This window comes from Charadrius vociferus, unplaced genomic scaffold (genome assembly GCF_000708025.1).
Source record: "Charadrius vociferus isolate BGI_N301 unplaced genomic scaffold, ASM70802v2 scaffold43, whole genome shotgun sequence".
Taxonomy (NCBI): domain Eukaryota; kingdom Metazoa; phylum Chordata; class Aves; order Charadriiformes; family Charadriidae; genus Charadrius; species Charadrius vociferus.
The window spans coordinates 6376146-6386524 of NW_009648043.1; the positions used below are offsets into that span (position 1 = coordinate 6376146).

General features: G+C 39.7%; 1 protein-coding gene across 1 annotated transcript in view; it reads left to right on the forward strand.

Moving 5' to 3' along the window:
* The window catches only part of TSPAN12 (tetraspanin 12), a 30785-nt gene extending 27537 nt beyond the window's left edge, over positions 1 to 3248 (forward strand). The window contains exon 6 of the mRNA XM_009883676.1: positions 2943 to 3248. Coding sequence (XP_009881978.1) covers positions 2943 to 3248 — 306 coding nt within the window. The remainder of the gene's footprint in view (positions 1 to 2942) is intronic.
* Positions 3249 to 10379: the final 7131 nt, after the last annotated feature.

Consider the following 10379-nt stretch of genomic DNA (forward strand, 5'->3'; position numbering starts at 1 on the left):
TTGGAAGGTAGTATAATTACAACACTGTCTTCCAGTGGAAGATAAAAAAAGACACCAGTATGATAATTGCTGTTCCTCATCAACTTCAATTACATTGCTTTTGCTACAATGCCGGATTTTGATATTATTTTTTTTTTCAGATTTCAAAGAAAGCACATTTATTCCTTGTTCTGTCTAAACTATGTTAATGTTTAAAAAATGACACACTGATGAATGGAGCAAAGACACTGAAATCTTTTAACTTACTCTGCTACAATTTATATATAGTACATTAATTTTATTTAGGTCCTAAATGAGAATCTGTTGACTGCAGTATGAATTTTGTGTGTGCGGCAAGAACCAGGCCTTTCATCAAAGACACTCAGGACTGTAGCATTTGAAATTGTTGGCTTTGGGGAATTTCAGTGTGATTGAAAACTGTTATTTATCATGTCCTGTCTTCAGATTCTGTCACTTTGATCAATTGCTTTCTTTTGATAGAAAAGCTATAAGAAATACGTAGTAAGGATATAAACGCAAAAATGACATTTTGAAGATAGTGCCCATTTTGATGGGTTCCTGATGTCCTCTGCTGGGACCAATGGCTTTTGGTACCTGTGGAGTTATCCCATCCAGATTATTACTCTGAATTTTCCCTTGGTGGCTGTGTTCCTTTGATTTTTGTGCTGTGAAAGCCTGTAAAGTGTAGAATAGAGAATAAGCGTGGCCTAGAGTTGCTCAGGGCCTTCTCTTCAAAGTTTTATCCTTTCTAAGACTGTGCAGCTCCTCTTCTGAGCAGCAAGCATCGTAGCTTGTTTTTACACTGTTGTCCAGTAGTTCCCAGAGCCAGTGTCTGCGTATCGTTGCTACCTTACGAGGGCTTCAAGCTTTCCTGAAGCCTTCTATAGTAATTATTTGTCCATTTAAGCGAACTCTGGAGCGTGCACTGACGGATTGGGAAGGGCCGAACAATCAAAGGGCAACTACTCTTTCTAAATTTCAGTTTCTAGGAAACATCCACTTGTGATGTTTTTTACACACTTTCTGTTCATCAGACTTCTGTGTAAATAATAATAGTAATTAGTATTCTTCTTTGGATTTACGCCTGCCCAACGGTAGGGAGAGGTGGTGTATGTGACAGTCACCTTAATAGAGCACACGAGTGGTCAGCCCTTGGGAGCAGGGTCGAGCTGCCTGCCTGGGTTTGTGCGGAGCCTGAGGCAGGGCGGGCTCTTACGGCGACTCTCACAGTGGTTAATGAAACGAAACAAGGCAGTCATACAGTGAGGTGACTTTCAAGCTCAAATGCTTGCACAGCCTGCATTGATATAACAAGTTGTGGGACGTTGTCATTGTAGAGACGGACACAACACTGAATATCAAGTTGCAGCGTTCGTATATTTTATTTTACAAGCAGTGCTCTTTTATATCCTTTTACCTGGTTGCTTATCTGCGCATATATTCTAACATTCTACTTTTGCCCAATCTGCTCTCACGCACCATCCAGCCAATACCATTGTTGATCACGCGCTGTTCATGCTCTGGGAAAAGCCAGGATGTTTGCCACCCCTTATCTTGTTTGCTCGGATCTTCTCAGGATTCTCCTGTCTCTTCAAGGGTACACGGGTATCTGTTCAGGGTCAGTGTTAAACTTTTATTTTGATCCCTTGGACCAGCCGAGGTCTCCCACAGGACGTGTCTTGGTACTTGCATTGCTGCAGAGCTGTACGTACCCCGAGTCAGCCCAGGGGCCTGCCATGGCCAGGGGTGGTCCCTGCTGCAGCCAGAGGTGGTGTACAGGAGGGGAAAAAATGTAGAAACCACTGTGCCAAACTAGTTAATTTTTGAACTGGTAGATTTTCCTGTCATTTTTCACAATATTGGCTTCAGCGTTGCCTCCCAGTAACAATGACTTGAAGTTGATATTATTTTTTTTCTTATATTTTTTTCCCCCCTCTGAGCAAATAACCAACACTCTTTTCAAAGACTTTGGGATGTTATTGTGCTTTACGTAGCAACAGCCCAGCACAAGATATGAGATAAAACTGGCTCTTGGTATAATGCTATCGTAATAATTGACAGAGAAGTTTCTACATTCAGATCAGGAATTAAGCTGGTTAATTTTAAAATATAGTCTACAGATAAAGAAGGTAGGTGGAGTGTAACTAACATAAATGTATATGCTTTTTCTAATGAGGAGGTGCTTCTCGTTCAAAAACAAAAGCAGGAGTGGTGCCACATATATGTGGTATTATTACTACTAAGTAAAATTTGTCTGTACCCACTGTATTCTAGAAATTTGTCAGAAGTCCTCTGTTAAAGGTTGTTCTGTTTGATGCTCCTTACTCAGACGGTGTCTGGAATGTAATTATTTTTCTACTCCCTAGGGGCTTTCTGGGGAACTAGTAAAATGGCATTTAATGAGTCCAGATAAAACACTAGAAAAAGAAAAGGTGGGAAGAAACACTGATGAGGTTATGCAGGTCTGTAGACTTTTCCTAGAATATTGTTTTAACTTCAGATTGTAGTATTATTTGTAGAAAAAGTCTAAAGAGTTTAAAATAATTGATAAGCTTGAAGAGCTGCAATTTAAGGAGAGAAACAAGAGGATTAAGAGGATTTAATGGCTTTTAAACCTTCACAAGACCAGTCAAGTTTCTTTAAAAATCAGGTAGTTGATAGGAACTGAGACCAACGTTGAGTGATTTCTGAATTGAAGAGCAGCACAGATCTCCTGGAGATTGTTACGTGCGGTAAACTCTCAGTGTATGAGAAAACTTAAAGATGGCATTATAGAAGCAATTAAAAAGTAGGTAAAATAATTTTCAAAGTATTGTTTGAAGGAGGTGAGAGAGAAATTTTGGTGAGCCAGAAGAGCCAGCAGTAGGTAGGATGAGCTAAACCGTGGGAACTGCAAGCCAAATAATATTGACTAATTTTTTTAATCTATTTTTGTTTCGTAGGGATGCGGTAAAAAGATGTACACTTTTTTGAGGGGGACGAAGCAATTGCAAGTGCTGAGATTTCTAGGAATCTCTATTGGAGTAACGCAGATCCTGGCTATGATCCTCACCATTACTCTGCTGTGGGCTCTATACTACGACAGAAGGGATCCCGGGGCAGATCAGATCATGGCCCTGAAGGGTGATACCTCTCAGCAGCTGTCATGTCATTCCGTGGAGCTACTGAAACCAAGCCTGACGAGGATCTTTGAACACACATCCATGGCAAACAGCTTTAATACACACTTTGAAATGGAAGAGCTATAGGTGATGCAATGAATCTGAGAAGTCACAAAGGGGTTTAATTGGGTTTTGTTGTTGTTTTTTATTCTATTCCATCGAGTATGCCAAATATACCGGCCTTCCTATGCTTCAGAAAACAGCTAATGAATGGAAGTGAAGGGGAGCTGCACAGAAAGAAGGAAAAGCCTGTCAGCTTCTTAGAAGAGCTATGAAACAGTTGATTTTGTTTGTTTGTTTGTTTTGGAAAAGGCACTCCTTCACTGGGCACTGATTCATTCACAGGTAGACAGACAGAACCTCAAAGGAAGCATGATGGGAAAGGAAGAGAAATACTGGTCTTCTGAAGAAAGGACTGTGCTTTGGACAAACAAAATGTGACTTCAGCTGAAATTGACTTACGTTTTTAATAAGCCATTTGGAAAATGTCTTAATCAGGGATCTATGTATATATAATTGTGTGTTTTTGTGTGTGCATGGAAAGCAGAACTAAAATTCAAGTCTACTTGGATTTAAAGATTTGCGAGATTTGTAAAAAGGACAAGATTTTCTTTTTTCTAACAAAACCTTTATCTTAGCCGTTGTTAAAGATGATCTAAAACTTCTATTTTTATCTAACATAACTGTTTAATTTTTTAACTTTAAATATATTAAACAGGGATTAAAACCAAAACTATGACTCTGGACAATAAACTTTAATTTTCTGAGTAATTCTGGAGAACTCTTCTTTGAAACAGTTTGTTCTATGGACTATTTTGTAGTAAAAAGGAAAGAAAACCTTAAACATTCTTTCCAAAATGGGAATCAATATGGGAGTAGCACATTTTTATAGATAAATCTTTTCTCCTGTCTGTGATTCCCCTGAAGGTAGAAATAAAAGACTACAAGGAAAATGCTTACGGTTCTGGATGCTATTGCAATAATTGTAAAAGTACGTAATGAGAAATTATACTTTGGCGTCGTCTTCATTAAGAGCTCTCTAGTGGCTTAAAATGCCAACTGGAAACAGCGTTAAAATGTATTTATTGAGGTGGGGAAAGTGCATTTTACTGTATTTTTATGAACAATGTTTATTTCATAGGATTATTTTTACAGTTGGCCACGCTCCTGAAATATATATTTGTTCCACTGAGTACAGTAGTTTGTGGCAATTGGGTTTTTACATAATATTACATTAAAAAAATTCTTTCGTTTTTGGAATTTGTAAAAGAAAAGAAAAAAAAAACAAGGTGTGATTTGGTAGACAATAAAATTACTTTTGTCTTAAATTTCATAATGCCTTTTTTTTTTTTTTGAAGTCCTAGAGCGTGAACGCTTTGCGTGGGGGTTGGGAGTGTGAGTTAATTTGACGTGTCTTTACCCATTCCACTTACTCTGTTGTGGAGAAACTGAATTGTAATTTTCATTTTTTATTTTATTGCTTCTGAGAAAGCTTCTTAAAGGCTTTAGTCAGGTTATTCTAAGAGCAGGAGTACAGCTGTCTGAAAGGGTGAGACAGTGTGTTGCTGGGACAGGCTTGGGGACAAAAGCTCCTCCCTTCTAAAGAAATGTTAATGTGGTGGAATCCCTTGTAAGGGTTTCCTTAAATCCCAGAACATTTGGACATTGACTTGTAGTGATCCTCTTCCTAGGCATTGAGGAATGGTATTTATGCACCCCAGATGTTAGTCTGACAAAACAGGTTAGAGCTGTCCAGTGACAAATCATGGTGGAGCTTCTGCGATCAGGGTGGGGGTTGGTATGCCATCCTTGGGTAAGCCCAGGATTGCTCCTACGGGGGTGTAACTGGTAGTGGAGGTACATGTATGGTCTTTGTGGTGGTTTCCAGTCCTTAGAGTAAAAAGCAAGCAAGGTGTTAAAGGCACCCTGAGAAACAACAGGCCCCAGAAGGCCAGGGTCTGCAGGTGTCCACTGAAAAACTGAGCAGATCCCAGGAAGAAGCTCATTGCCTTTTCTCGGCTCAAACAGTGAAGGGGATTTCTCCCATCGCAGCTGGAACAGGAGACTCCAGGTCCAGGAGGTGGGTTTCGAGGTAGCACCTCTCCAAAACTGATTTGGTGGTGGTTCCCTCATTCAAGGATTGTTTGGGGTAGGGCTCCTTTCACATAGGACCAACCTCCCAAAACAGTGTTTGTGGATCCCCGAGACAGTGAACGTCCATGGTCAGGGTAACCCCATTTGGGCTTGGCTACCCAAATCCTGAGCCAGTCTGCATTCAGAATGGAGCTAGTTTCATCAGGGGAAAGACCCACATGCCAGGAATGATAACAGTATTCCCTTCCCTAGTAAGGACTACTGATAAGCATTCTGGGAAAGAATCCTATTTTGAGTATCTAACCACGCTTGCTGAAATAGGTCTTAGCTGTCAACTAGAACACTTTCAGACTTTTTTTCTTTTGCTGGGCTCTGGCTACGAGGTGTCTCTGTTTTTCTAGGGCTTGTTCAAAGAGCCTTAAAATTGATTGACTAGGCTGCTGCGACTCTGTTCTTTTCCTGTAGAGCTTTAGGATATACATAGGAGAGAGGCTGCTTGGCAAGAGGAGAACATTTAGAGATACTTGCAGCAGTGAAAACTACTTCATCCTTTTATTTCTTTTTCCCTCAGTTTTGCAGGAGTACCTGGAGGAGGAGGGTGGTGTGTTCGTTCTCTGCAGCATAACCTGTAATGAACCAAATCTTTCTGGTTTCGACAAACAACTGTGGGGCTACTCCTTAACGTTTTTCACAGATCGCTTAATGTCGAGGAGAGCAACTGTCTCAGAAAAGGGGTCACCCCCTGCCCACATCAGGTGTTTCTGTTCAGCCCAGTGAATCACCCCGAGTCCATGGGACTGTGGCTGTAGCTGTGGGGCTGAGTGAGGTTTGCACGGCTCAGTCATGACTCAGGAGTATGGGGATGATTTTCGGAGGCAAAATTCACTGTTCCTGGTCTTTGGGCAATGTATTGATTCATCTGCCAACAGGTTGTATGATAGGGATTTCTCAAGGAAACAGAAGTACGTCTTCTGTTCTTTGTAGCAGTTCATTTTGTAAAAGCAACCCGTAAATACAAGGGAAATGATAAAGAATAAATAGTAAAAAGAGATACTATTGGTCACAGTGACTATACAGTTAAATATGATGGAGACAGCGATTTTCAAATGTTTTTTGAAGTTTTTGCCACAAAAGCATTATGTTTAATTCATATGAATTGCTATTATTGAAGTGAGATTATATCTAAAACTTTAAAACTTGCGTGTGATTGATGAGTTTTCTTCTAAAAAAACTGGGGTGGCCTAAATACTTCAGAATTTTTATGCATCTACGTGCTTTTCATTCTGCGCTCCCCCACCTTCAATTGTTTCTTGTGGTACTGTGAAAATGGGTACTTTAAAACTAGATAAGTAGGTAATGCACGTAGGTAAGAAACTAATCTGTCCAGGTAATTAGGTCTATTTTACAGTCTTTGTCAGTCTAAATATGTTGTTCACTCCTGACTGCTCTGTCAGCTGCATGTTTACGTATCCTGTCAGCTGATTGCATTCCAGAACACCTGCAAATCTTCAGATGTTTCCACAGTCAATGGGAAAATAAAGTCCTGGTGGGCCCCAGACACAGGAAAGAGAGCATATGACCTCCTAAGTACCCTCCCTGCCCAAAACTTTATGATCCTGTGCTTTCACTAATATATCCTCCTCCAGAGCAGTTTCTTCTCTGAAAGCCACCCTTCTCCCTGGGGGAAGCTGAGGTTTCGTTGTGTTCTCGGCTGCGAAAGCCTTCTCTCGGCAGTCAGATTGTTTCCACAGCGAGTATATCCAAAAACCTTAAAAATGTAAAGCGTACGCTTCCAGTTGTGCCTCCGGCAGCCATTTTATGGGAGGGCGGTCGTTCTCCTTAAAAATGCTCTGGGATGGTTCACCAGCAGGTAAGACTTTTACCTCTTTTTCCCCCCAGAGAGCTGTGAGCTCCCGGCAGAGGCGACCACCACTCATGCCAACACTGTGGGGTACGCAGCTGGTAGATCGGCATCACCTGCGCTGTCAGTCGCCCTTTGTAAGTGATGCACAGCGTGTTGTTACCCACTGTTACGCTACAGAAGGTGTTTGATCTCGTCTGTGTACTAATCTTTTATCAAGAGAATTTGATACCAGGCTTGGGGTGGCTCTGCAGCCTCAGTGTCTGGATGTTTTCCCAATTTTGTGTGCAGCTGCAGGCTGGGATGGGAAAGGTGGTGGTCACTCACACGAGAAGGGCAGCTCTGTGTATCATAGAATAGTTAGGGTTGGAAGGGACCTTAAAGATCACCTAGTTCCAATCCCCCTGCCCTGGGCAGGGACACCTCCCACTTAACCAAGTTGAGTCGAGGTGGCTCTGGGATGGTTTAGATGCACTCCCAGCTTGCCTGGAATTAGTGTCAGGGAGGTTTGTTGCCCTGAAATTTAGTGTTCCTTCAATCTTATTAGGAAAACAAAAACCAAAAAAAAGTTTCATGAATAAGTTATTGCAAAACCAGATTGACCCATTCAAGCATGCAGATGTTTTATTTAAATATTCCTCAAATGTCTATTTATTCAGCATAACGCATGTATTATGCTGCCTTCTGAAATACGATATATGACTGTCAAACAAAATTGTCAAAACAACAACCTCAGTTTCTTTGTATGATACACAGAAATAATTACATTTCATGTACAGTACAGATGCATTTTACACAGTCATCAACAGTCATTCACTACCAAAACAGCATTTAAATCACCTAAAACACCAAAAGAATGTGTATTTCCCAAATTCAGAATAAATTAATGATTTTGCATGTGACATGGAAATAGGAGACAGGACTGGAATTCTGCAAAATCATACTAAATTATTCCTTAAGCTGCATTTTAGAAATGAAAGTACAAGTTGCTTCAGGGGTGTAACTGTTATGCAAGTGTATTGCTGTAGTGCATTCTTTTTAGTCGATATGAAAAGGAGAATAAAGAGATTTTAAAAGACACGTGACCTGATGGAGTCAATAGGTTTCCTGGGTTGTATGTAATCTGTCCCAAAGTGGGCTTAGCAACTGCCTTTTTGCATTATTTACCTGATAGAACTCGTCAAGAAGTACCATGTGGCATAAAGAAGATTGCTAATCTCAAGGCAGTTTTTATACCAATACCTGGTTGCCAAAAGGTGGAGAGGGAGCCATTTTTTGTATGAGTAACCATGGGTAGAAGTAGGATGCGAGTGAAAACTCGGGGTCCATTCTGCCTCTCTTAAACCCCATTAAAACTTACGTGACCCACCAGCTTCAGCAGATCTACTGCGATTTTCCAACAGGGGGAAAGAGAGGAGAGTGACGTCAGGCGATCGACCTCGGCAGAGTTCCTCAGCAGGAGCGCTCCTCTGGGTCAAGGGACAGCCCGTGCTTCTGCTCTCCCATCAGGTGTGAAAGAAACGTAGAAGCTCAGTTTACAATGACTAAGTAATTCTGATTTGCAGAAAAAGTGGGAAGGTAATTGCAAATTAACCAAGTTTCCGAGTAAGTAAATGATAAGGTAAGAGTAATGCGTGACACTATGTACTCCTTTTAACTGCAATTTAATCGTAGTATGTGGTATTGTACTTTGGTGTATGTACTGTAGCATGATAGTCCATCATCTACTCTTCATCTCTCTTGACAGGTAGAGAGGAAGACCAGTATTTGTGTGCAGTAAAAAGTGTGTCATCAGCAAGTTTCAGTTTTAAGTGGGTATTTTCTCTTAAAGTAAAATTTCAGGTCAGTAGAATGCTAGCAAATACTGTACTGAAACATATGCTACTCAAACTATTAAATAACTGTGTTAATCATTTATTGTAATGGCATCTAATGCACTGAGCCTTTTGATTTATATGCATATTTTATTTTGCAGACATGCAATTATTTCTGATCCAGTGTTTTTGATGTATATATGTATGTATTGATATGCACATATTCCATGTATATTTGTTGTATATGATATATGGTATGTCATGTATATAGGAAGCATTATGATACATCTCCTAATGCACCGTCATGAAGAAAAATGACACTTTTTTATCAGAAGGGTTTCTGGTAACATCGATGTCTTTTAAAAATTAAGCCAAAAAGCCTTAACTAGAAGAGTCTTCATATTAGCTTTTAGGCCTGCCCACGTGGGTAAATTCCAATTGAAAGAAATTATATTTTTATCGCTTTGGGGCCCAATCCATTATTGTATCAGTGTTCTTAGGTAATTAAATATCGTCACACAATAAAAATTCTGAAACAAATTTTAGGATGCAAGTTTACAGATAATTACAAAAAGAATTTAGCCATCTTTTTTACTGAATATCTTTTGGTGTCTTCCAGCGTAGCCAATACTCTGGATGCTGCAGAACGTCAACAGGAGATAAGTGTTAGCTGATCCTCAAAACACCTTTTTTGTAATTTTAATTCAAATAGGATTGATCCTGAAAGAGCACACTGGGACGAGAGGTTTGTTGTGAAAATACAGAAGTAGACAAGATGTCTATGGAAGAAAGGACTGTGTTGATTCATCAGTAGCCTTGAAATCCCAAATAGTACAGTAATGTTGGAGCGGACAACAAACTGTCGTAGAAATAGAGGACGATGGACAAAAAGAACAATGACTGAATAGCGCATTCATGGTGCATGGTTTGGCTGTAAGGTTATTTAAATGTTTGCCATTAGAAGTTTGTAGCGTAGATGAAGTTGTGTAAAACACCTTAAAAAAAAAAAAAGAAATCCTGATTCCTGATACAACAGGTGTACAATGACTTATTGCAGTTGTAACAGTACCTAGGAAGCAAGATAAAACAATAGTAAATATTGAACTAACTGAACACCTTTAGTTCACTAATGAGTGTTTGAATAAGAAATACTGCATTTTTCAAAGGGAAGTTATTTGTACAACTACCATGGAACATTAACAATCAGCTTGTTGTAAGTGCACGGAAATGCCCCTTTCTACAGTAATATTTTATCATGCCTAATCTGAAAAACAACAAAAGTAAACTGAGATCACAGCTCCAAATAATTTCAGCATGCATTATGGTTGTAGTTCTTTCAGTCAGTACAAACATATTTCATATGAGCATTTTTTTCTTTCATTTTTTGATAGTTTCTCAACAAGTTTGTGGTTCATTAACAGGAAAAAAAAAAGACACGTTATCAAAATG